Source organism: Furipterus horrens, unplaced genomic scaffold, assembly GCF_987537825.1.
Source record: "Furipterus horrens unplaced genomic scaffold, mFurHor1.1.pri manual_scaffold_7, whole genome shotgun sequence".
Classification (NCBI taxonomy): domain Eukaryota; kingdom Metazoa; phylum Chordata; class Mammalia; order Chiroptera; family Furipteridae; genus Furipterus; species Furipterus horrens.
The window spans coordinates 139,013,813-139,040,492 of NW_028327177.1; the positions used below are offsets into that span (position 1 = coordinate 139,013,813).

General features: G+C 59.3%; 1 protein-coding gene across 3 annotated transcripts in view; it reads right to left on the reverse strand.

The window, feature by feature from the left end:
- Positions 1-147: 147 nt before the first annotated feature.
- The window catches only part of SCAP (SREBF chaperone), a 38,610-nt gene continuing 12,077 nt past the window's right edge, over positions 148-26,680 (reverse strand). Inside the window, exons 2-24 of one of the 3 annotated variants that reach the window (XM_090284651.1) lie at positions 24,752-24,970; positions 16,293-16,422; positions 12,200-12,357; positions 11,263-11,483; positions 11,009-11,114; positions 10,345-10,517; positions 9,828-9,954; positions 8,538-8,650; positions 7,509-7,603; positions 6,248-6,346; positions 5,882-6,100; positions 4,747-5,123; positions 4,185-4,373; positions 3,911-4,112; positions 3,710-3,825; positions 3,556-3,626; positions 3,104-3,411; positions 2,940-3,025; positions 1,453-1,535; positions 1,202-1,359; positions 948-1,028; positions 594-800; positions 148-514 (exon numbers count right to left, since the gene is read on the reverse strand). In XM_090284651.1, the coding sequence (XP_090140777.1) occupies positions 269-514; positions 594-800; positions 948-1,028; positions 1,202-1,359; positions 1,453-1,535; positions 2,940-3,025; positions 3,104-3,411; positions 3,556-3,626; positions 3,710-3,825; positions 3,911-4,112; positions 4,185-4,373; positions 4,747-5,123; positions 5,882-6,100; positions 6,248-6,346; positions 7,509-7,603; positions 8,538-8,650; positions 9,828-9,954; positions 10,345-10,517; positions 11,009-11,114; positions 11,263-11,483; positions 12,200-12,357; positions 16,293-16,422; positions 24,752-24,873 (3,687 nt within the window). In that variant the 5' untranslated portion in view covers positions 24,874-24,970 and the 3' untranslated portion in view covers positions 148-268. Of the gene's footprint in view, positions 515-593; positions 801-947; positions 1,029-1,201; positions 1,536-2,939; positions 3,026-3,103; positions 3,627-3,709; positions 3,826-3,910; positions 4,113-4,184; positions 4,374-4,746; positions 5,124-5,881; positions 6,101-6,247; positions 6,347-7,508; positions 7,604-8,537; positions 8,651-9,827; positions 9,955-10,344; positions 10,518-11,008; positions 11,115-11,262; positions 11,484-12,199; positions 12,358-16,292; positions 16,423-24,751; positions 24,971-26,680 lie in introns of all 3 variants that reach the window. The other 2 variants (XM_090284650.1, XM_090284649.1) reach the window with 2 other exon arrangements.

Here is a 26,680-nt window from a genome sequence, read left to right on the forward strand (position 1 = left end):
CTACCCTGTTACTGTCCCCGTACACTTGTATGGCTCCCATTGGAGCGTCTCTGGGCTGAGAACGGTCTAACCAAGTGCCAACGGCACAGACAGGAGGAGCTCTCGGAGAGGAAGGTGTGAGTGGCTCACCAGGCCCCTGACAGATGCGGTTTTTTAAAAAGTTTAATGTCCCGGTTCTGAGGCAGGACAGGTCAGAGGCAGGTTCCAAAAGACTCTGCTACTCCCCCCCCGGCCAGGGCATGGGCTCCACAGAGCAACCTGCCCGCCCTCAGTCCAGCTTCTCCAGCACCGAGGGCACATACACCAGGCTGAGCTCGCTGCCGAAGTTGCAGACGACAGCAGCATTATCCAGCACCAGGATCTGGCGGGCGGGCTGGGCCTCGCTGTCCTTGCCCAAGTAGACTGTCTGTAACAGGTCCCCATAGTTCAGGTCCCAAAAGGACACACAGCCCTGGCCACCGGTCACCAGCAGGTTGTCCGAGATAACACCCAAGCTTGCGCCACAGCCCAAGTCCTAGAGGCAAGGACATCACAGGCTGAGTTTGAGTCCTTTCCTGAGACAGCGCCCGTATGCAGGCCCCCAACCTGCCTACCTGCTGGATGGAGTAGAGCTTGATGCCTGTGCTGCGGTCCCAGATGCTGATGAGGTCATCCAGGCCACTGCTGATGACGCAGGAGGTGGTACAGGTGAGGGAGGTGACATCCCCGCGGTGAGCGAACATGTGGCTGACCCGGCTGCCAGTCAGCACATCCCACAGGCAGATGGCCCCGTCTTGTCCTCCACTGGCCAGGACCATGGTCTAGGGGAACAGGGCCAGGGCAGCTGTGGCAGAAACCTTTCGTCTACCATGGTGTCCTAGTGCCCTTGCGGGCAGGGGCCCTCACTCTGCTTCCCAAGAGTCAGAAACGAGGGTCACGGCCTGGCTGGGTTTCCCTGCCCCCCTCACCTGGTCAATGTACACAGTTGTGATGGCCCCCGAGTGGCCCTGCAGGGTGAAGAGGCAGCATGAATCCTCCAGACGGAACACCTGTGGCAGGGACAAGCATCAGGTTGTGGTTTCTGTTTTTCCAAACCACACTGTGGCCAGAAAATCCCTTTCACAGGTCATCTAGGACACCGCCAGCCTCTCCCTGACTGACCCCAAGTCCCTGTCCCCCATGCTAGGTCACTCTGGTGCCAAGAGACAAAGCCAGCCCTCACCCGCAGTGTGTGGTCTTGGCTTCCAGTCACAAGGCGCCCAGCAGCTGCCTTCAGGGCTGTGATGGGTTTCTGGTGTGCACAGGGCACTGTGTGGGTCAGGCGACAGGACACCGTGTCACTGCTGCTGTATACAGGGGATGTGGGAGAACTGCCCTGCCCTGGGGACGACAGGCCAAGTGAGGGGTCTCTAAGAAGACACCAAGCAGTCCACCCACCAGACGCAGGCGCCTGCTGAGCCCAGACCCTCTGACCTCGGAACTGCAGGTGGCCGAAGGCAGTGTGCATCTCCAAGGAGAAGAAATCGAGGGATCCGTTGAGCCGGGCAGCTACAATCCTGAAAGGGAAGCATGGCCAGATGGCTCACCCTCAGACGCCCCTGCTGTGGGACCGAGCACACACGCACTGAACAGGCTCAGCTCTGCTGGGAGACATGAGGGGCCGCGGCCAGCAGGGGCGCCCAGGTTGCCACTCCGGGATCCTCAGCCTCAGTTTCTTCACCTGTGCAATGGGGACAGCAGCACCCACCTCACGGGGTGGTCATGAGGCTACGAGTTCACACGGGTGGAGTGATACCTGGGAAGCACCCTAGAAGGTTATAAGCGAAAAGCCAGCCTGGAGCTAAACGAAAGGCTTCTGAGGGAAAGGACCGATAGGGGGTGCTTGGGAGTGGCAGGGGGGGCTGCAATCACCACCACGGAAAAGCGGCCCTGAAACAAGCACTACCCTCCCCCACCTGCTTTCCCCACCGAGAAAGGATGGTTTTCCTCATTGCCGGGGGTTGTTAGGCACAAAGAGGGAGGACTCAGTCTTACTCCAGCAAAAAGAGGTGCGTGTTTCTAGTCTCTGCCCCTGATCCTAAGGGCCCACAGCAGACCTGGGGAGGACATGGTACAGGGGAAAGGAGGGGACAAGGAGAACACGGTCACCAGGAACCCGGAAGGTTGGGCCCAGATGCGGGCTTTCCCTAAAACTAAAAACCATAAGCAAGGAGGAATTTCCAAGAGTGAGGGAAACCCAGGAATTTGGCCAGGCCGGAGCACAGGATGTTGGCCGGACCTGTGCAGGGAGCCGGGTGGTGGCAGAAAGGAGAGCTCGAGGCAAGAGGTCCCTCTCCCCCTCCAAGAAAGAAGGCTCCAGCTCTAGCTTAAATGGTGCCTAACGACCAGGGGCTCTGGAAGGCAGAGCCAGCCTGGAACAGGCAGGTGACATGTTCAGGAGGCACCTGGGCAGCGTGAGAGCTGGGTGTGTGAACCCAGAGGTGGGAGTTCCCCGCAGCCAGGGCGCAGATGGAGCCCTGGGAACACCCACGGCCAGGAGCGTGAAGAGGCCGGTGAGAACAGTGGCCAGCAGCAACAGGGAAAAAAAATTTTAACAAGAAGGTTCTAAAAACATTTTTCTGTAACTCAGAAAGGTCAGCATCATAGGCTAATTAGAGAACTTTGACCTCAGAAAGGTAAGAAGGGAAAACAGTGTACTCATCATCTGCCCCCCCGCAAGGTCCCAGGGAGTAGCCACGTCCTGGGAGCTCCTGTGCCAGGCCCGATTCTAAGTGCTTCCCGCCTGTTAACCGCCCCCCCCATTAAGTGGAGGTGGGCACCCACGGCTCACGGGTGTGGGCCTGGGCACCAAGAAGGGCGGTCAAGTCACACCCCAGTGAAGGGGGAGCTAGGACTCAGCATGCGGCCTAGCCAGGAAGGGCTGGGATGTCGGGCGGAGGCAGGCAGCGGGGCACTCCCACCTTCTGTCCAGGAAGACCAGGGCCGTGATTCCCGAGACCACCTCCTCACTGCTGCAGCGCAGTGTGCCCTCGATGGCATCCCACACCTGCAAGCCCAGAGGCCGTGAGCACCTGCGGGCTGCTGAGGCCCACAGCCCCCGCCTCCTGCCGGCCCCGCTGCCCACCTCCAGCCGGCCACTGCTCCGGCCCACCACGATGAGGTTCCCCTGCAGCTCCAGGCTCCAGATGGAGCCATCCGCACTGGGGGCCCAGGCGAGGGCTGGGGAGCCCTTCTCAGGTGGACAGCTCCCCTCGTCCTCAGAGGCCTGGGGCAGTGTGGGCCCAGGGGAGGGTGGGCGCAGGGCCGGCGTGTGGATGGGGGCGAGCCCCTCCTGCTGGTACACTCGCTGCACCAGGCGGCTGAAATCGTAGCCCGGGTTGTCCCGAGCGCGGCCACAGCCCACCCGGTGCCGAGGCTCAGGCTGCGGGGGCTCTGAGAGCCATGGCCGAACAGAGAAGTTGGTGTCAATCAAGCAGGTGAGGTCTGGCTGGTCCCCGAAGAGGGAAGGTGGCGTAGGGCCCTGGGGACAGTGCTGCAGTGGAGGGCTGTCCCCAGGCTCCTCTGGGCCGCTCTTACCGCCATCCGACAGCCGTTCCCAGCTCTCCTGAGACTCAAACACACTGCCACTGCCACTGTCCCGGCGCTGCCTGCAGGGGGCCAGGAGGGTGGGGTGAGGACAGGGTAGGAACAGCAGCAGATGGGGGGTGGGGTGACCAGGATGGACACCTACCTGGGGCGCGGTATGCGCGTGAGGCAGTCCCCGGTCTGCGCGTCCCACACACACACGTGGCCCGCCAGGCAACAGCTCACCAGCAGCATGCCATCGCTGGCCAGACACTCGATGTCCTGTGGGGGCATGGCATGGCCGTGGGCATGGGCATGGACGTTGATGCAGGTGCAGCTCGGGCCCAGGCATCCCCACCACACTCACCATGAGGTGCCCGCGCAGCACCAGGGGCACAATCTCCGTCTCGGGTGGGGTGTAGCCATAGTCATCGCAGGGCAAGTCTCCGCGGCGCCGCCGGCCCGGCCCACCACCCGGCTGCCCATAGTTGCGTGGGCAGAGCACACGGTAGAGGCAGAGCAGCAGCAACACGAGGACAATGCCAGAGGCCAGGCCGAGCGCCGCCACCCTGAGCCGAAACGGATGTGGTCAGGTGCGCCCAGGCCCAACCCGCCAGCTGCCCCTCCCTCTCGGGCCTTACTTGTACAGGGTGATGTCTCCGTGGGCTGGTGCCACGCCTGGCCCCTTGGGGCTGGCCTCCCAGAGCCCGCCGGGCTCAGGCTGCGGCGGGGGCCAGGCACTTCGGCTGTCCTGAGGGTGTCGCCCTTCCAGGGCCTCCCTTGGGTTTAAGTGGAGCGTGACTGGGATGACAGGCAGCAGGCTGATGTACCTGGGACCGGGCAGTGGGCAGCTTCAGCCAAGATGCCCTCAGAAGGGTCCCTCCTGCTACTGCCCATCCACCCCAGTCCTCTCCCTACTCTCCACACAGGACTCAGCTCAACCTGCTGAACTCCAAGACCACCCTCTGAGGACAGTTCCCGGTGGGTGGCAGGAGCACTGGAAGCCTCTCCCTAGCCAGCTCTGACACCCCGGCCTTGCTTCACCACAGACACCAGCACCCGAACAGCCAAGACTGCAGTGCGGGCCAGGACCCAGGATTCAAACCAGGGGCTTTCCCACCTGAGCGGGCAAACGGGATGCTTTGGGAACAGAGAGCCGACACCACCAGATGGGGAGATGGCAGCCGGCAGAGCTTGACTTACCTCTTGGCCAGTGTAATGTTGTAGTAGCTGAAGAGCGTCGGCCAGTGGCGGAAGGACAATTTCCTCCAAAGTTCTTCGTCCTCAGGCCCCCAGGTGACCTCTGGGACAAAGCTGTCATGGACGCCTTCTACTGGACCCCCAGCCTCGGGCATCTCCCCTGGCAACGTATGGTTCTCGGGGAACTTCGGGGCGTCAGGCGGGAAGATGGAGAAGGCAGGGTCCGGGCGGCTGGCGGGCAGCACGCCGCCCGGCACGGGCACGGGGGTCAGGGCGCCCTCGCCCAGTGGGCTCTGCTCCGTCACCTGGGCAGCGAGGTAGGTGCGCAGGCCTGCGGGGTCGGTGTACACCAGGATGCCGATCCAGACAACGGTGCCGGCCTGCAGCGGGGCGGCGGGGGCTCAGCGGGGCCTCTGGGAGGAGGGGCAGCCCCAACCGTCCGCACGCTTGGCCCTCGTGCCACGAGGTGGCAGCAAGGAACCTCAGGCACGGGGAGAGGACACGGGCCCCCATCTGTCCTTCCTCTGCCTCCAGTCCCCCCACACCACCCGGGGTCAACTGCCACTGGGTTTGAGTTTCCTGGCCTGGAAACAGAGAAGCAAGCATCCTTAGGGGTGATAAAGAATCTCCCCCCCCCCCCAAAAAAGAATCTCCCCACTCCCGGCCCCCATCTCAGTTGGGACCAGAGAGCTGCTTCCACGCCCATGGTCAGCATGGCAAGAGGGGACAGCAGCCCGAACTGCCCCAGAGACACCACGGGTCCTCGCTCCTCCGCACTTGGGAAGGCACTGTTGGCCGGCAGCCAGCCCTGTCCTCAGCTCCGCCCAGCCCAGCGAGTGAGCTATTCTGCCCAGTTCTTCCCGGTACCTGCCCGCTACTAGCAGCGATGAACCCTGACCCGAACAAGGCTGACCCGTGCCAGAGCGCCATGTCTAGCAGGTTCCTGTCCTGAGTCACTCTGGGGAGATAAGGACCCCTCTACCCAAGGACCCAGGGCTGCTGCTCCCAAAAACAGGCTTACCACCTGGGAGTCTGGGCTGAAGAGCCCCCCTCCCCACAACTGCTACCTCTAAGGCAAAGTGTAAAATTCAGGGGAGACTTGAGCACTGCCCTTGGAGCAGGGCAGGGCTGGAGGTACCATGATGAGGCGTTGAGCCAGGCGGGTACGGGCCAGGAAGTAGATGACACGCAGCCTCTTGGGGAGCCGCAGGTTTCGGAAGGAGGACGGCTGCAGCGTGATGGTGTGAGGGGTGGACGGCCGCGCAGCCAGCTGCCGCTCGAAGCGCCCCGGACGTCCCACTGGCTTAGCGGGGGGCAGGCAAGCTTCAGGGGGCAGCCGCTTGTTCAGGTCTGCCAGCTGTTGGGGCACAGCGGTCAGGGCCTGAGGCTGCTGTTGCTGCCCGCGGTGGGCGGCGACCCTGCTGAGTCGGTGCTGCTCACCCAGAGACCCCCAAGAGCGCAGCCAGGGCTGAGGAGGGCGGGGCAGGGCTCGACCCACGCCTACCTCCATCCGGCGAATGTCAATGGACAGGACAGTGGTGAAAAACAGCATCTGAAGGAAGAAGTCAGACACCAGGCCCACAACGGCAAAGAGACAGAACTCCTGGAATCAGAACAGACACAGGGACACCGTGACCCCGCGACCCAGCGAGAAGCCCGTCCCTGCCGCAGGCGCCTCAGCATCCGCACGGCAGCTCCCCCACTGCCCACCGGGGGGCAGCAGAGACCGCTCAAAACCCATCCAGAAGAGGCTGAAGGAATGTGCTCTCCGCGAACCTTCGGATCCCCCCCGAGGAGTCTGATCCAAGCTGGAAAGCAGGAGCCCCACCAGTCTGCGCCTGACGAGCCCCTCTGCACCGAGGCCCTGGCGCTGCTCACGCGCTGTGGGCCAGCACCTACCCAGGGCCAGGCCTGAGCTGCCCTGGGCCAACGAAGGGAGGGAGGGAGGCCAAAGGGACTTCCTTCTGCCCGCAGGCTGAACAAGGGCCATCTCTCTGCTGCCCAAGCTCTGCAGGGAGGTGGGATTTTCTCGGATCTAAGTTTTCCTCCCGCACTCTTGTTTGAGACGTCTGGCACATTACCAAGACCTCAACTCAAACCTGGGACAAGGTGAAGGGCCCAGCACATGGAGGCACAGCGGCCATGTCACCTCTAATGTCCCAAGACTGCCCTGCTCGCGCCCTGCAGATGCCCCGGGGGAGCACAGCACAGGATGTGTCCCTCCCTTCCTGTGCCTCCTCCAGCTCAGCGCAGGCTACCTCCGCCTCTGCCCACAGCCCCACAGCTGAGAGCACTCTGCCAAGAGCAGGGGCCTCTCCGGGCAATGGGTGGCGGCTCCCCATGGGGGTGGGTAGGACATGTGCCGACAGCCTGCAGGTGTGGGTCAGGAAAGAGGGAGAGGGCCGGTTCGGAGGCCCCACGGAGTTCTGCCTGAGGAATGGGTAACTAGGTCTGACTGAAACTGCAGCCAGGCACCAGCCTCTGCTGTCCCCACGAGCCCCCTCCTTCCCTGTGGCTGAATGGCGAGGGCAAGAGGCCAAGGGCAAATGCAAAACCTGCTGGGCACCCACCAGGGCTTCCTGAGGACTTCCGAACCTGGCTGCCAGGAGCCCCCTGTGCACACTGACAGCCATCTTGGCATCAAGAGGTCCCACCTCGTAGGTGAGGCGCCTGTGTTGAAGGGGCGCGCCCCGTGCCTGGCTGCACAGCTGGGAGCCCAGCAGGACGTTCTGCACTCAGCCAGGCGGCGGGCCCTGGGGCCTTACCTGGATGGCAGGCACGAGGGTGAAGTAGCCAATGAGGATGATGCCCAGCTCCGTAGCCATGTTCTTCATGATGGACCAGCTCTCACAGCTGAGGCCTGCAGAGGACAAGAGGGCGGAGCCCGCCTCGATCTCTGCCTGCTCCATGTCTGCGCACAGCCATCTGGTCCTCAGAGGGCAGAGGCGTGGGACGGCACTCAGCCTCCCGAGACATCCATTCCCCCAAAGTGCTCAGACCCCGGGAGTCGGCTGGTGCCCGGTTCTGAGGTGCTGCCACTGCACAGCTGTTCAGGGAGGGGCTCGCAGGGCACGGGGGGGGGGGGGGGGCAGAGCCATCTGGAGGGAAGCAGCAGCGTGCTGGGGCGAGCAAACAAAGTGCTACCCGCCCTGAGACACCCAGCCTCCATGGGCGGGCATGAGGTGAGTGTGCCCGCAGCCAGCCCCTCCCCAGGGTGGGGCGCAGTGCAAGGCTCTGAGTGCCTCCTGGGCAGGGGCCACTTCCAGACTCTCCCAGGAGCGCCACCCCGTGCAGGGCCAGCCTCACAGCAGCTCCCAGGTTGGTGGGCTGAATGGCCTGCCCCAGCCCTGCTCCCACAGACCTGGGCTGGGGAGAGAGGGGCCAGCACTCAGATCTCCAGGCCTAGGCCCTCTTCCTTTCCCCAGGACCCAGACCCGTAGCTTCTGCCACCAAGGCCACAGCTGTGGAGACAGCACCTCTGATGTGACCAGCCCCAGGCTACTGTGGGGCACAGAGGCAGGAAGAGGAGTCACCGGCCTGGACAACGGGCCACCAAACACAAGAGCCCCGCAGTGGAGTCTGGTTTACTTTCTTACTGACCCGTGAACCAGGACCAAGGGCAGTTTGGCGATGCCACGGTCCCTCAGGACACGTGCTAACAAGCTGGCAGGACCTGGTGGCTCACCCCACATTACACTGGGGGCCAGAGCAAGGGAGGTATCACGGCTCCGTTTCCTCAGCCCCCCGCCCCGGGGCACCCCTACTACATTACCTTGGGCACCCCACTGCATTACCTTGGGCAATGCGCAGCTTCACCTCGAGGTCCACGGGCGTCGAGACCACGGACTTGGTGAGCACCAGCACGTTCTCCAGCCCAATCACCACCACGAGGTAAGGGAAAATCTCACTGCGGACAGAGGGAGACAGAAGGTGAGGGCAGTGCTGAGGGCCCCCCCACACAGCCAGCTCTCAACAGGCCGGGGCCCTGGGGCTGGGGGGACTATGGGGTTTGCAGCCTATACTGGGGGCTGCTGAGCGACCCCACAAGCACAGGGCAGAAACCCCACCCTCCACTCTTGTCCCCAACAGGGCCCTGGCTACACAACACTCGCCGTTCAGGCAGGTGGCCGGCTCCATGCCCGCCCCCCAGCACAGCGGACGGAGGGCCGCTGGGCACAGCCCGTCCTGCCCTTCCCACCCCTGCCTCTGCGGCCAGAGGACACAACCACGGCCAGATCCCCGAGCTGCGCTCCAGGCCAGGCCGTGAGGACCGAGGGGCGAGAGCAGCCCAGGGCCCTGCTCAGCCAGGGGAGAGGCTGCGCCTGGAGGATGGCTCCCACAAGAAAGGAGCGGCTCTCCAGACCCACGGCACCCACTGCGAGCACCAGACGGGACAGGGGCTGCCGCGGGGAGCAGCCGCCGAGGGCACCGCACGCCTGCAGGGGAGGCTGCTTAGCACCAGTGGGCTGGAGAAAGGACGGTGTTCCAGGAGCAGGGAAAGGAACAGAAAACACAGCACTGCTGTTTCCGCAGCCAGCCCAACGGGCCACGGTAGGGCCAGGCCACCGGGTGGGCATGCACAGGCGGGCAGCCAAGGAGCGCAGAGCCAGAGGACGGACCCAGGGAAGGGCTTCCAGCCCAGACTCCGAGGGAAATGGCGAGGGAAGGCAATTGACAAGGAACGTTGACAACTTAGAGAGGGTGCTCGTATCTTCTTAAAAGCTGAGACTAAAATGACCGAAAAGGAAGAAATGACCTCACACCATCTGTGGCTTAAGCCATCAAGGAGCGGTATGCATGTATATAAACTCACACGTCCATATACACATTTATACACACGCATATACAAGACATAACCATATATACCCACACAAATACACACCCATGCATGTATTATATGTGTGTAAATACTGATGTATTACATATACACATGTATGAACACAAGCCAGGTAACTTAAAGAGGAAAAAATATACTTGTAAAACATCCAAGTGACGGTACGCCAAGCCCAGGAAGGGCCCAGGGTGCAAGGCTCCCCAGCCAGAGGGCCCACCCTGCAGCCCAGTGGAGCCTGTTGAGGACCTACCCGCCATTGAGGGTGGGTGTCAGGCCGAAGAGCGTGCAGAGCCCCACAGACATGAGCAGCGAGCTGAGCACTGTGACCACGGCGGCCAGAGCAAGCCCCCACTTGGACTTGACCATGTCGATCTTGCCTGGGGGGCAGAGAGGGCACATCAGGGCGGCGCCTTCCAGACCCTGGTCCCCAAGGCGCCACACTGATCTGCTAAGGGCCGAGCGTGCCTGACTGGAGGAAGAGGAGGGCCTGGTTTAACCAAAGAAAGGACAGCCGGGGTACACCTCCCAGCCTCAGGGACGCGGTGTGTCTCCGGAAACCCTCTTCTAGGAAGGGTTTTTTCCTGAGGAGCCAGAGGAGCCCTGGGCCCACCCAAGCCCCCGGGACTCTGCTGGGGGACAACGCCCTGGCTTTTGTGACTACGGGGCCTGCTCCACATCTCTGCCCAAGCCACCCCCAGAGGCAGGGGAGGGTGACCTGGAAGCGCCCCGCTAGTCTGGCCCAGCCCCCTCGCCGCGCCCTGACCTACGTGTGGAGAAGTAGATGTAGGCGAACAGGATGACGTAGGTGGTCACGAGGGGCACGAGCTCCGCGACGCCGATCTCCTCCTTGAAGTGCACATGCACCAGGCTCTCGGCCCGCAGGCTGCAGTTGGGGCTGGGGTGCAGGAGCATCAGGCGGGCCCGCAGGCTGCCCAGGAACCTGGTCACACAGCAGGGAGGGGAGGCGGACTGTCCCTCATGGTTCAGGGGACACGGGCAACCCCTGGAAGGGGGCGTCCGTCAAAGCTTCCCTTCTCCCCGGGCTGGAGGGAGCCTCTCTGCAGGGGGTATCAGCAGCCCCCTCCCGACCCAGCATACCACTCACTTGGACGGCCAAGGGCCCTGGAGAGCCTATCAGAGGCCTGCCCAGGACCCCCGCCCTTGCTGGGAGCCACCTGCAGGGCTCTGCTGGGCAGAACTCAGGCTACACGGGGCTCAGCAGCAAAGCAGCTGGGGACCCCTGCCTCAGATTCCAGAGAGATGAGCGGGGAACCAGTACACTGTACGTGGAAGCCCTGCCTTTGTCCCTTACTTTGAACCCCGCTCCTTCAGTCTAAGGGATATAAACACTTTGCCAGGAAGCCTGGACACTCCACCCAGAACAGGGACTGTCGCCCACAGTCCAGGCCGGAGCCCCCCCGAAGGCCGTACTTGGCATGGTAGTGTTGGAAGACCAGGGTGATGGTGTACGAGGCCATCCTCTTCCTGGTGTACAGGCTCACCCCGCTGTACTTCCCAGGGACACCGAACAGCAGATCTGTGGGCAGAAGCCAACAAGAGCCCCTTCCTACCTCCACCCTTGGAAACAAGGGGTCGCCCCCTGATCTGCCAGAGCACCCATCCAAGGGGCCTTGGTGGCTGACAGGCACCCTCACGCGTCCTCAGGATGCCTGTCCCGAGGGTACCTTTGAGCGTGGCTGAGGTCTGCAGCGTTTTGGGCTCATGCTGGTGGATGGTCCTGATGATGTCGGGATCTGCGTGGAAGTGTTCCCGGTCATTCTGCCAGAAGTTGGCAGGGGACAGCAGCAGGCATCCATGCTCAGGGAGGAGGTTCCGGAGCTTCCTGAGGCCTGGCAGCAGGTCGGTCACCTGCAGGCACACCTCTTCCAGGCTCTTGGTCCCTGAGCTGTGCAGGAGACAGCACAAGGCATCTGCTCTATCTGCCAACACAGCGCAGTCCACTGCATAGACGGGGTTGCCTGTGTCATCAAATTCCCAGAGCCTGAGCGTCGGGGCAGCCAGGAAAAGTCCTTCCAGGTCGTCGCCAACTACCATGTGGCTGTCAGACCTTCAAAGCACGTCTGGAGCCCGGAGGCCGATCACCTCTGAAGAGGCCCATCGGGGAGCAGGCCCAGCCCCACCCGCTGAGACACTGACCCGCTCAGTGGGCAGAAATGGTGCAGTGAAGGTCCGGGGCTCTGTCCCACCCACTGGGCCTGTCCAAGCCCTTTGCTAACTCATGCCTGGCGGTAAGCAGCCTGTGAGGCCGGCACGGTCCAGTGGTCCGCCTGAGCTGGGGCTTCAGGAGCGCATCCCCAGGGAAGAGCCTGCTTCTCAGCAGCACGGCCACTACCATCACACCCACATCTCCTTAGCCCTCCCCAGGGAGCATCTGAGCCACAATCCACCAGCTCTCAGTCAGCTCTTCACAGGCTCAGCCCAAGGGCCCCTTCCCTGTCTGACCCCAGGACGAAGCTCAGGGCTCTAGCTGTGCCATCGGCACAGGTGCAGGGGATACGGCCACGGGGACCCCCAGGCACTGAGAAACGCAGAGCTGGCCGGCTTGACAGGGTCACACAGAGGACGGCACCTGCCTTCGGTGCAGACGGGGTGCAGGGATACCTGTCTCTCAGCACGTGGTTCCGGATTTCCTCCACCAGCTGGAAGGCCCGGGACAGAGGGGAGCGGAGCACGTCCACGGCCAGGAGGTCCCTGTGCCAGGGAGACACTGAGGACTTCACGAAGACCTGCTGGATGTAAGCCACCGGGGCGCCCACGTACTGCGGGAGAGACGGGGAGGAACACGGGTCCGCATCCAGACCGAGCGGCTACTGTGGGGCCCAAGGACAGGCCTTCAACAAGGGCGCCCACCAGGGGCTCCTGTTTCCATGGTGAACAGCTTTCCTACACACTTCCCACCAGACCGGGGGCCACGCACTGTGGCCCGCTGGCTAATGATGGCCTTGTGCCTGTGTCCTGAACCGCGTGTCATGGGAACGCAGCCACGCCTGCTCCACTCTGCTGTCCACGCTGCTTGCAGTGCCCGAGGGAGCGCCCATGACAGGGGCTGCACGACCCACAGAGCCTGAGCAGCTGCCACCTGGCCCTTTAAGAACGTCTGCCCACCTCGCACAGGCCATAAGCTCCCCAAGGGTGTACATAGCCTGTCTTATTGGGTCTGGTTTTGCCACTTGCGGGGGAGCAGGTTTTGAAAATCTAAAGACCCCGTTTTAGATCCTAGCTCCCCAACTGCATGACTTTGGGTCTCAAGGTTCTCCTCATGAAGGGGGGTGAATGACATTCCCCTGCAGCATCAAGATGCAGACACACCTCATGCCACACATACATGTGCCACCGACACACACCAAAGATATACACAGACACACCACACATGCCACACTGACACACCACACACATACACACACCAGATACCCACCACATACACACACACCACAGACACACCACACACTGACAAATGCCGACACACACCAATACACACATACCACACACACACGTAAATACACCACACCCCGCCATACGCCACACTGCCACGCGTACAGAAGCAGCGCATGCAGAGAATAAGTATCAGTGAAAATGCCGGCAAACAGCCGTGGCCCAACACTGCAGACCCCCACGACTCTCCTGTAACAAGCATGGTGGCCGCCTGCCAGGGGTTTCATGACTCGAGCAGGTAGTGGGAGGACGCCTACCCGTCTCCTCCCTGCACATCACTCACTTCTCCCACTAGGACTTGCCCAAGCCCTTTAAGAGCTACCAGCAGGCACTAAGTGACCAAAGTGTCCCACGCGTAAGAGGCAAGGGCCAACTCCCAGCGAAGGACGTGCCATGGAGCACCCGAAACGGGGTGCTGGGTTCGCCGAGGCAGGGCCACGGCCAGGGAGGTGCCGAGTGGAGCCACGGGGCAGGGAAGGACTGGCAGGAGCAGGGCGGGGCCTCTTAGGGGCAAGGGACACTGGGAGGACCCCCAGGCGGGGCAGACAGAGGCGTCCCGTCGGGTGGGAACAGAAACTGCAGCTACAATGAGAGGTGGCTGGCATGACCCCTGGCTGAGCGCTGGAGTTCAGCCCACTGACCAGGCGTCTCGGAGACAGTGCAACCCGATGAGCGCAGGGCTCTAGAAGCACCCCAAGTGCTGGGGTCCCCCACCTCCAGACACAGAGAGCCACCCGCAGCTGTGACACGCTGCGCAGCGAGGTGGAGGGGCTGGGCCTGGCGAGGGGCCATCTCCATGCCTGAGCTGAAGTCGGCCACACCAAGGGGAGGCGTGGGGGTCAAAGGACAGCCCCTCAGCCTCCATGAGGCCCCGAGGCAGAGTGGCACCACGGAGCCCCCCACCCCGGGTGTGTTCCCACTGGGCCCATGGCTGTGACCCTGAACGTACCGCCCCCTCTGCCTTCTGCCCTTCTTGGACCCTCCACCCCAAGCTCAGGCCCCCCCGAGCCTGTGCAGTGAACCCTCGGGGGGCTCCTGGCCCCCCAGGGCCTCTGCAGCCCCTTGCCACCCAGGCTCCTCCCTCCGGCCAGGGCATTCGGGCCACCGTTCCAACAAAGCACCAGGGCGCCCTCCTTCTGGGCTCCAGGGATGGTGCCATGAGTTCTGGGAATACCCTGCTCCCCGAATTTATTCAGGTTTCTGCTTGGTAATGCATATGCGGTTATTACCAGCACAGCTTTTAGGGGAGAGGAACGTGGCTGTCACCAGACTGTCACAGGAATATGTAGCTCTGTGCCCCAGGCCCTGCTTCTCCTCCGCCCTGACACCAGTCCTGGGTAAAAGCCGCGGCTTCACCGCCACGCCTCAGCCAGGAGGCCTTCCCGGACCCACCCAGCCTGCGGGCCCTGTCGGCCGGTTCGATGCGCCCTCACGGGCTGGCTCCCAGCTGAAGCTCCCAGCCGCTCCTCCACGCCCCTCCGAGGCTTTCCCGGCCTTCGATGGTTGTAGCAAAGTCACACCCAGCGCACTTGTCCGCAGCCTGCCTCTCCGAGGCATCAGCCTCCCTCTTGTCACTGCCTTGCTGGGGACCCCGGGCACAGACCCTAAGACATGTGGTGCATTTGGGAGGCGCAGGCAGTAAGGGGTGGGGGTGGGGAGTAGGGACAGGAGCCGGGAAGGGAAGCAGCCACCAAAGGGCGTGTGACTGAAAAGAGACCTCTGCGAGGACTGGGTTTGGCTGAGCGCCCACTGCGGACTGAGCTGAGGACCTTTGTACTGACGCCTGCAGGCATGGCTGGGGGCTGCTCCTAAGGGGCCGTTCTCTCCCGAACCAGAGATGCTTTGACAGATGGGGTGCAGGTGCTGGGGACTGGGAAGCAGGAAGGCACCACGTGGCAGCCAGGATGCGGGCAGGCCCACGGCTTGCTGGGCAGGGCCTTATTGTAATCTGTACTTGTTATTCAAGAAACAGGCATGGAGACAGACGACACATGGCACCTACAGTGGGTGACAGAGGAAGCAGGAAGCCAGCGGAGTCCAGACAGCCCCAAGCAGAGAGGACACCCCTCACCAGACAGAGGCTGTGGCAGGTTCTGAAGTCCCCGCCTCCTGGTGCTCAGGCCCTTGTCTAAGTGTCTAAGTAAATCCCCTTGACTTGGGGATTCCCTTCTGCCAAGCAGAACACAGAAAAGCTGATGAGATGTCACTTCTGAGACTAGGTCACAAAAGACTATTGCCCTTGAGGACATTATGCTACATGAAGTGAACTGGTCACAAGGACAATGCGGTAGGACTTCACGTATATGAGGGACTGAAGGGTGGCCACGGTCACTGAGACAGGAAGTAGAATGGAGGGTGTGAGGGCTGCAGAAGGGAGACAAGGGGTTCCCGTTTTAGAAGGTGAGCAGAGTTACAGGGTGATGGTGGTGAGGGCCACACGACGTGAATGCACTTAGTATCGCCGAACTGCACGTAAAAATGGTTAAGATACTGCGTTTCATGTGGTTGTGTACTTTGCCACAATAAAAAAACATTGGAAGAAAAAATAACCTGTCTCCTCCCTGACCCTCACCCCCTTTCGGAGCCACACTATGAAGTCAGCCATAGTGTGAAATGCCCCAGAAAGGCCCACACGGCACAGAAACAAGGGGACCCTCAGCCCTGAGTCTGAGTCCCTCAGTCCCATGGCCTGCAAGGAGCCCTGCCTGCCAGCGGGGTGGGCTCGGAAGCAGCTCCTCCCAGTTGGGCTCTGAGGGGACTACAGCTGAGCCAGGGGACCCAGATAAGAAAGCCAAGGTCCCGAGAGAGAACGGATGTGCCGAAGGACACGAGGCTGAGAGGCTGCAGAGCCAGGATTCAGGCTGAGGGCTGCCCACCTCCCAAGCCGGTTTCTCCTCTACAGCCTACCCGCCTGGGCAGTGCCAACGGGGGTTCCCAGGAAGAACATGGGAATGCACATTAAAACCACATGAGGTTTCTCTACACATCTATTAGAAAAGCTTTCTAAAACCCTGACAGTCCCAAGGAACTTTACAGAATGAAGACTGAACTTTCCTGTGGAAACTGAAAATATAATTTATGAGATCGATGGATGGGACAGGAATGACACTTCACCTCTACAGTCCTCCTTCCCAAAAGGCACGCCACCCTTCTAATCTAGAGGTCAACAGACAAATCATCAAACGCAGGGAGCACCTGAGCCCCTGCTGCAGCCAGTCCGCCCCCACCGTCCAGGCCCCTCGGAGACGCGCTGAGCACCTACCCAGTCCGGCTGCTCGCTGGGCTCTCCTGGGCGGTGGTCAGGCGCCACGGGCGGGGGCGAGTAGTCCTTCACAGGCGTGGCGAACTCCACGGGTCCCGTCCCTGGCAAGGGGAGCTTCAGCAGCGGGTAGCTGGCATGAGCAGAAGGAGAGGAGTTAGGACAAGATGGGGGAGGGGGACAGGCCGTGTGCCCACGGAGGTGACAGGGGCACGGACTCCCTGCTGGGGCTGTGCAAAGGCACAAAACACAGGAGGTCCTAAAACTTCAGCGCTGGAAGGAAGTGGCAGCAGCGCTTTCCAAATGCATTTTACAGAACATACAACGCCCTTCTCATCTCAAACTTGTTAAAGTTGTCTGCTAACGACACAGCCACCAGCTCTCTCTCGGTTACGGTTCTCCATCCTTTTCCTTTTAACCTCTGTGTTCTTACGCCTGAAGTGCGGCGCGTACCTCCGGCTTCCTGCAGACAGCATGCAGGTGGATTCTGAAACTTCAATCTGCCAGTCTCTATCTGCTGACATGTAATGTGATTACTTATGCCATTCGGTTGCTTCTGTATGTCCCACGTGGCTTTTGTTTCTCGGTTCCTCCATTGCGGCCTTTTTTGTATTTGGTCGGTTTGGTTGTAGCTGGTGTCACTCCCCCTTCTTCATTCCTTCTCTGTACACGGAGGCCCTTGGGACTCGTCATTAACTCGTTCCAGAACTCGTGACGAGTACCAAACCGATGAAGCATCTTCACTTGCAGGGCGGTGGGTGTGGTGACTCATACACGTTCCAGCCACGTGCGCAGAGTCCTGAGCAAGCGCCAAGTGCCGAGACATTTCTTTCCTCATCAAAATGGATCAAGTACAGGGTTTGACAAGTTCTGAAGCCAATGAGTACCGAAGTATGGCTGTATTTTAAAAGTTATCTTCTTAGCAGTTACCTCGTAGATTACGATTATTATTAACAAGCTGTAAGCACCTAGACCGAACAGGGCTGTGACAGGGGTCCCACAGCAGGTCTGAGCAGGCAGGAGAAAGGGTCAGCGACCTTCAAAATAAGACAGCGAAATTATCCGGTCTGAGGAGCTTAGTTTCAATAGCATACCAACACTCCGTTTCTCTCTCTGTTTTTCCCCTTTTATATTATTATTTTTACAGGTTATATTTTATATACTGTACGGCCAGTAACACAAATTTAAAATCCCTGCTGAATGAATTTTGCCCTTTAAGTCACACAAATAAAGATGTTACAAACCAAACCAAAAGCATAATAATGCTGGTTACCTTTATTAGTGTTCTTTTTTTTCTTATGGTTTCAAATTACTGCCTAGTGTCCTTTCATTTCAGCCTGAAAGACTTCCTTCAGTATTTCTTGTAGGTAGGACTGATCCACTGGTAACAAATTCCCTCAGCTTTTGTTTATCTGGAAATATCTTAATTTTTCCTTCATTACTGAAAAACGGTATTATAGAATATAGAATTCTTGCTTAAATTTTTTTTTTTTTCATTCAGGACTTTAAATATGTTATCCCACTACCTTCTGGCTGCCACGGTTTCTAAGGAGGAATCGGCTGCTAACCTTATTAATAACTATCCCTTATACGTGAAGAGTTGCTTCTCTCTTGCTTTCAAAAGGCCAAGTTCAGCTGTTTGGAGGTAGCAGGTGTCAAGGGCTACCTCTGGACCTCGTCAAGGTCCTGCCGGGGGAAGTCGCACACAGTGCGCAGCGGACCCCAAGGCTCTGGTGGCAGGAGTGGCGCAGGGCCCGAGCTCAGGCTGCTGAGTGTGAGACCCACTACGGGACGAAGACGCACGGCATATGTTACTTACCTACATCCACTTTCCACACCGTGGAAGCACACTGACTAAATGAAAGGCGGCCTGTTTCTCAAGATCTGAAATGTTAAAAAGTTCTACGACTTCCAGGAGTCTAAATGTTCCAGCAGGAAGAGAAGGCAGGGCAGCACACTCCAGAGCACCCACGTTCTTAAGATCCAGTCTCCCAGGAGAAAGTCCACAGGCCTTGAAATGCTTAATGGCTCCCAGTCCTTCTCCCTCCTCGCCCGGAAGCCACACACGACTCCCCGCCTCCCAGCCAGGTATGCAACTTGCCTCTGAGGCTGTGCACCTGCTGGAACACTCTTGCCCGTTCTTCTTGGTGCCTCATCTTTGGGGCCTCAGCTGCCAAAGTGCTCCACCCTCACCCCAACGTGGCTCATGCCTCTGACAGTGGACCTGTCTGTTTCTGTACCAGCGGTGACGGCTTCTAACTCTCACTGAGCACCCATGATGGGCCAGGCACCAATGCGAGTGCCTTCCATCCATGCACTCACTTAAGCCTCGCCACGGCCCAACGAGGCATGCAGGGGCTACACCCCCACTAGGAAGGGACAGAACTGGTGTGTGAATACAGGCAGCCTGGCCCCCCAAGTCTTGTCTGTGCCCATAAATCACACTTTACTACCTCATATTAATGTTGCTGATGTTTAAAAATGTAGACAACCAGACATTCCTTTTAATATAGACAAAAGAAAAGCACCAAGAGAAAGAATCTACAAAAATGCAAAATGCAGGGGAATAACCATCACCCATGGCTAGAGCCCTGACTAGGGGAGCTCAGTGGATTGCGCTCTGTCCCGCATGCTGAAAGGTCACTGGTTCGACTCCCGGTCAGGGCACATACTTGGGTTGTGGGCCAGGTCCCCGGTTGGGGGTGTGCAAGAGGCAACCGATTGATCTTTCTCTTGTACATCAATGTTCTTCTCCCTCCTTTTCCCTCCCTTCCCCTCTAAAAATAAACAAAATCTTTACTAAAAAAAATTATCAAGGAATTTGTAGAAGTAAAAACACTCAACTTCCCAAGGTCAGGAAAAACACTAAAGACATTTAAAGAGGAAAGCTGTGTGGGGATTTCTACCACCCCCCTCTCATGCTGCTTCTGCAAAACTCACTCCCAAGACCAGATCAGAGCTTGGCCTACCCTGACCTTCTAGGGGCAAAGGAAAGGTCTCCCAAACCTTCCCGCCTTCCTGTCTCCGCTCCTCCCATCTAACTGCTCAGGCCAAGCACACACTTTGACCTTGCCTCCTCCTTCCCTCGCATCTGGTCCTCAGAGAAGCCCGGGGCTCCTGCTTCAAAACGCAGTTGACCGTTAACAGCACATCTGACCTGCACAGGTCTATGACAGGCCAGTTTTTTCCAAATGACCCTGGTACTTCAAACCCATGCTGTTGAAGGATAAACCCCACGGCTGGGAAGCTGTGTATGCAGAGGGCCAAGTGCAGTTATACGGTACAAAGCTTTGAATGCGCAGTGCCCCATCCCCGATGTGGTTCAAGGCTCACCTGTGTACCCACACTCAGCCACGCTCACCACCCCTAGGCTGCAACGCACACCAAGCGGCCGCCAACCCCCTTCTGCAGCTGTGCACCAGCCCAGCGAGGCTCCGGCTTCTCCCTGGGGTCCCAGGCAGCTGGGGAATGGCCGTCCAGTCCTGGCCCACACACCTTTCTTTAGGGAAAGAGGCTGCTGGCCCTGCCCCCGCTGCCCACTCCAGCACCCCTCCCACAGCGGGGAGCTTCAAGGTGGGTGCCTGGCACTGTTTTTCAGCATCGCCCTGAGACTGCTCTAGGCCAGAGGTGCCACCCTGTGGATGGAGTGCCTTCCTTCCTTCCCCCTCAGCGTCACCTCCCTACCAGCACACACTTCATCTTATGCATCAGCTACACGTACTCAAATCCTGTCTCCAACTAAAACGCTGCCCTCGCCCCGAGCAGCTGGCCAGGTTCCTGCTTACCCTTCGGGGCCATGCTGCCTCTCTATTCCTGCAGCCCCGGCAGCTGGGCCCCTCTCCTCAGTGCTCCTGAGGCCGGCAAACCCCCAGCCCACAGACTCCTATTAGAACTTAAGAACTGCGGGGAGGGGACATGCCATTATTGCTGCATCCCCAATACCAGCCACATGGAAGATGATCAGGAAATGTACGCAGACTATGTATCTAGCAGATGCTCTCCCCAGGGCTGGCTTCATGGGTGTGCAACCTGTGTGCATGGCTACACAGGCCCCATGGTCAGAAGGGACCAGCACTTGAGGCTTAATGTTCTGCAGCAGCTGAATGGAATTTTGTTTTTAGATTTTATTTATTTTTAGGGAGAAGGGAAGGGAGAGAGAAAGAGAGGGAGAGAAACATCAGTATGTGGTTGTCTCTCACATGTGCCCCCAACTGGGGACCTGGCCCGCAACCCAGGCAAGTGTCCTGACTGGGAATCGAACTGGCGACCCTTTGGTTTGCAGCCCTGTGCTCAATCCACTGAGCCACACCAGCCAGGGCTGAAGGAAATCCTTAAATTTGTCTTGCACTTGTGTTTCATACTATGAATGTGGCCAGTCGACCACAGCAGTCTGCCGTCCTGAGGATCTGGAGCGTAGGCTCCCATGTGGCCCCTCTTCCCAGGGACAGGTTCTCGATCACGAGCTCCCCTGCCCCTGTGCAGCCCAGGACCTGCCTTCCCCTCTTCGTCCCTGGGTCCCACCTGCTGCTGCCGCTGGCAGGGACCTGCATGGAACAGCGAGGAGGGCTGGGGCCAGCTGTGTCCTGGGGCAGGTGAGGTGACGGCCACCCCCACCCCAGGCTGGCAGCGCCACAGCGCCCTGGAGCGGGTCCTCTGGCTGGAGCCTGTCCTCGGCCTGGAGCAGACAGGGCTTCAGTTCCTCGGAGCTCTCACTCACAGAGAGAGAATATGAATGTGCCTAGACAGTGGCCACATGGGCGCAGTAGGGACCCTGTCGCACAACCCCCGGGATGCACACCCCGCAAGGGGCCGTGGTGACCGTGGGAAACCTGAGAGCGGGCAGACACCGAGAGAGGCTGAGCAGCAGATGGGAGCCACAGCCGAGATGTCCAGCTTTCCTCCTGACCAAGAGGAGGAGGAAAGGGGCCAGGTCTGTGCTCAAACGCCCACACAGGCCGCAGGATGATCATCCTTCTGCAGGTTTACAACGGCCTCACTGGGATTCCAACCTGCTCTCCAAGTTAAAATCCGTCTTCTCTAACCATGAGCAAACAGCACATTGCGGAACTACAAGTGACTCAGAGACCACGCATTAACCTCTGACCTGCACCTTGGGGAGTCCAGCCAGCCTGGCACCCAGGCGCCCTCCTTCGCCCCATGGTGCACCCACCACGTCCCAGGTGAGGCCAGAAGTAACAGCACCCTCTGTCTTGCTGGGCTGCTCCTGGGTCACACGTTGGGTCCTGGTGGCCTAACAAGACACTCCTTGCCACAGTGCCTACCCTGCTACAGGTGTCGTGAGATTTCCCTGGAGGAAAGAACACGCCGCTCCCAGGGGTCTGCTGCCCAGGCTGCTGGATCTGATCAGGGGTATCGGGGCAGCGGTCCTGGGTTCAAGCTGAACAAGCCTCTCATTCCAGGAGCAATAAAAGGCAATTAAACGGGGCCTAAGTATCTGATAAAACCACAAAGGACTGTTCCCCGCACTCCGTTTCCTGCAGGCGGCCGAGGCCCTGGCAGAAGGGTCGCTCTCTGGACAGAAGAGCTTCCCGGGCCGAAGAGGCAAGCATGGCTGTGTCCTGGGTCCACGCTCCCTGGTCTCCTGGCCACGAAGGCCACGATTGGTGGGCTCTCTGATATAACCTTCATCTTTGGAGGCTGAGAGGCTTCATCTAGCCTTGGAGAAATTTTCCTAAGCCAATCAGATTTTAAGAAAAGTTTTTTAAAAGCTCCTTTAAGATCACATGACAAAAGTTCTGGTTTGGGGAAAAAAGTGCATAGCACTAAGAATGTGACAGTACCGGGTAGCTGTAAAGCGCAGAGGGAAGCAGAGCCGTCAGCCGGTGGGACCATGGGAGACACAGGTCTCAGGGGGCCATGCCAGGGCACGACCCCTCTGTCCTCTCCTCTTGTGGGAGCAGTGAGCTGCACGGCCATGACCCCGCACAGGGGAACTCTGCCTGCAGAGCTCGGCCCAGGCGCTCTCCCGGGAAGCCTCTCTGACATTGTCCCCTCTGTGCAGAGGCCAGGTCACATCTGCCACGCACGGTGCCCGATGGCACTGCCGATGTGTCTCAGGCTGAGACAGTGGGCCCGCATCCCTGCCCGGCACAGCCCTTGGCACAGACCACAGCCCTCTTCACTGGGACGGCTCAGAGACCCAAATTGATGCTCCTGCCTCACTTCGGGGACGTGGGGCCACTCCTCACCATTCCCCTCTGCTCTCTGTCCGGGCAGAGCCTGCCGGGCCCTGGCCCCACCACTGCAGCCGAGACCCTCTTCCCCAGGCTTCTCGTTCAAGGAGCACGCCCGCCCCGTGAACGGTGTCAGCACTGAGCGGGGAGCCTCCCAAAGCTCCCAGCACGCGGGGAGCGGAGCGACGCAGACCTGCCCGCTGCTGCAGCGTCTCCCGCCCAGCAGCTTTCCACGCCAGTTTCATCCCCATTCAGAGTCGAGGGAACAACAAGCACCTGCAAGGACATGAGGCAACCGCATGAAGTACCACGTGTGGAGGCACCTGGGGTCCTAGAAAACCCATGGTTCGCCCAGTTCCGCCCTGAGCCTCACCCACTTTCCGCAGGACTGATGTGCAGCCCAGAGCACCCGTGGGTACCAGGCAGGCTCAGCTGCGGCGGGGCTGTACGGACTGTTAAATACTGTCATGACCACATCTGTCTCTTCCCCAGCCCGCCCCCATTCTAATTCACCCTGACGCGAGGAGGTGCCCTCATTTTTGAGACTTTGGCCATCTTATAAAGTTTCCTTACCAGCCCCCGCCCCCCGTCATAAATCCGAGGAAAATCTGTTTTGAAACACATGTATGACGTCAAATTACCCATTCCGAGATAAGACCAAGTGCACCCAAGCAGCTGCGTGCGGCACACAGCCTGCGTTCCCTCTAGGAAGCAACCTGGCCCCAGTGGACGATACGCAGCCCCAGAAGGTGAATGGCAGAGAAAAAACACACCCCTTCCTGCAGCCAGAGCTGCCTCTGTGGAAGGGGAGTCACAGCATCCACATCCTCAACTTGCACTGCCCACACAGAACACAAGTTCAACTCCAGGTATTCGTCCACCACACACTTCCTCCCCACCTGCCACGGGCAAATGCCTACACAGAGGCCACCGAGGACCCAAGGGTTTAGCGGAGTGGAGCTGGATCCCACCCCAAACTGCTGCTCCAAAAATCAGAATAAAAGAAAAGACACTTTTAACAACAAGACGTGGCAGAACGTCAGAGACACTCTCAAGAAAGATAGAGCCTAGTGGTTCCCAGGACATGGCCCCGAGGCCTGAGAACTCACGGGAGATGCAACTCCTTGGGTCTGCCCCAGGCCTCGCCTCGTACAACGCAGTTCAAGCAAGTCCAGACAGCACAGACACAGTGAGCCAGGGTGAGTGGAGTCGGGGTGACAGGGCGCCATGGGGGCAGGCCCCAGGGCCCCTCAGCCTGCATCTGAACCCGCTCCCCTACTCACTCACCGAATGGACCAGACAGGTCCCCAATCCTCCATGCCCTTTGGCTGAGTGGAGATTTTAACTGGACCACTTCCCAAGGTTATTACGAGGACTGATGAGATATTTAAGAGAAACCTGAAGCACCAGCAGGAAATTCTCAATGAGTGATGTTTAGTTTTTTAGTCCTAATTGGGGAAGAACCTGGGAACCTAACGACTGAACTGAACACTGAGAGTTCAGCCCCGGCAACCCCCTTCCTGCACTGAAAGCATCTGCAAACGTCAGCTGAACCTGGAAACCAGAATTCTCCCCAGACACCAGGGCACTGAGGTGGGCAGCCCTGTTCACGCCTGTCAGTGTTTTAGAACCGAAAGGGCCATCAGGTCATCAGGTCCCTTACCCCAAGCCTCTCCTTGTACCACGTCATCATCCTAGGGGCCCCGTGACAGAAAGACAGACGCGACCAAGGGCCGCCACAGCTCTCACACTGTCCCTGGTGAGCACACAGGCCGCGCGAGTCAACAGGGGGTCAGGAGGAGGCTCCGCGGGGACACAGAGATGACTGGGGAGCGGAGGACCCAGTCTCCGAGGGAGTCCTCAGGCCTGCAAGAGGGTGTCCAAGGAACCGTTCAGTGGACTTTGCCTTGCAACACGTGCAGACTCTGCTCTTAGCCAGGCACCACAAAACCACCGCCCCTGCTGAGAAGGAAAACTTAAAAACCATGCTTTTCAGTTATCTCCTGGCTTCTTAGAAGTGTCTGAACATTATTTTGAAATAGATTACCAGTGACATGAATAAATCTGACGAGTCACTAAGTCAGGGCCAGCCTGGACTGCTTCAGCTCAGCGGCTAACACCCCAGGACTAAGCTCTCCAACTCAGCAGCCCCAACAAGCCACAGGTTCCACGTGTAAAACCACACACAGGCTACAGGCCGGAGAGCAGCGGGGCTGGGAGGCCGACTCCCAGGACACCGGCCCGGCCCAACGCGGCTCGGAAACGTACCAGCAGGCTAAGATGCAGAGCCCCGTGAAGAGGATGATGGGGATGGGGTAGGACGCGCAGAGCAGCCCATGGTTGTAGAAGGCCCGAGATATCTTGTCACGCAGCCTGTCAGTCAGGGTCATCCTCAGCTCAAGTCACCTTGCTGCCATCCCGGAAAGTGACCATGGATCAGCCTGGCACACGCTGACCAGCACGGACGAGGGACACCATCTGCGGCACCTGGCAAGAAGGGAGGGAAGCCAGTTAGCCACGAGCACTGGGCTGCCGGGAGGGGCAGCGATGGGCCGGTGAAGCGTTTCAGGGGCCCCACCCCCACCCCAGCCCTGGTCAGCTTCAGCTCTCAGGGACTGTGGGCAGTTTCTAAGTCAGCCTAACCAAAGAAGCCAAAAATCTATCCATCTAGCTCTGGTAGCAACCTCCCAGCCTGTTCCACACCGAGGCACTTCTAAAAGGCCACTCCTCAGGCAGCCTTCTTCTCACGGGAGGTGCAGGAGAGCACGCTCGTGGCATATAACAGACGTGTCCTTCGGGTGCTGGCTGTCAGCGTGCATTCTGGACACCCCCCACCCCCAACCTTCTCTGCACACAGGTCAGATAGAGAGAAATTCCTGGGAAAAACCTTTACACAGGGCTGACCCCTCTAAAGCACACATTCTTGCACAAATAGTGATTCACTGATGAAGAATGTTCAGCGGGGCCAGCCCTCAACATAAAAACACCAAAACGCCTAGGGCCCCGACAGAAAACAAACGGCACCCCAATGGCAGGATTCGGCGGAAGTCCCTGCTCTAGGGAGCATGCAGACCAAGGGCCCCTGCCGTTCCCGTCTGTCTGCTTTGAGTCCCAGCAGCCCGGTGTGGCCCAGGGGAACTCCGCTCTCCTCAGGACCTGACTTGGATGGACCCATCGTCAGTCAAGGCGCCCCTCCCTCCCGGAGCCCCTCCAGCCTCGTTTGGCCTCTCTCCCTGGACTTTGACTTCTGAGCAGTAAGAAGCAGGAACTGGATGTGGGTCCTTATTCGACCCCATGAGGCCCCTGCCCCCAAGATGGCGGCCACTCTGGCCCCAGCCCTTTCTGAGCCGGGCCCGTCAGCCTGTCTGTCCGGTCTGTGAGCCACCCAAGTCCTTCCAACAAACCTTCTCTTTGTTTGTGGGGCCAAAGCTAATCTCTGTCGCTTCCAAGCAAAGGACCTTAAACCAATAAAATCAGAATAGAAAACTCTAGAAGGCCCAGGGATCTAGAATTCCCCTTCTGACTGCACTCTCCCATGGAGTCCAAGTTGAAATCCGCTTCTGTTCCAAGTTGCTGTTTGCGCTACAAGGAACCTGCTCAGACATGTGTCTTGGCTTGATTCGGTGCCCTGATGAACACCCAGGCCAGAGACATGACTCCTCAGAGGTGTCAAGATCAGAAATGAGAAGCATCTGACTCATATCCCCGCCAATTCACCAGAAGGAATGGCTATCGCTCCCTGCACTTTCCCGGAAGCACAAGCCTCAAATGCATACACAATTTTCAGTTTCCCTATCCAGCAACCTTCTAGGAAAATAATACAAAGAACCACCTGTGGATCAATTCAATAAGCAAGGGACAGAGTAGCCAAGTGACAGCTGCTGGCCCAAGGAGCAGAGGTGTTCACAAGGCTCACTTGCAGATGGCAATCCCCAACAGCGGGCCTGCGGCAATGGTACCCACCACGCAGCATAAAGGAGGACTCTGCAGAAGCCACCCTTCGGCTCCTGCGCCCCTCACCCTCCGCCTTGACCCCAACGGGGAGACGTGCACCTGTGCAGAGAGACTATCAAGAGGCTCCCTGACGACTGATGCCCATAAACCAGCCGCAGCTTTTCCCACCTCAGCCCTTTGATAAGCCCCAGATCTCTTCCCCTCAGTGTCCCAAAACCAAGCCCACACTTCTAGGCTTCTTCA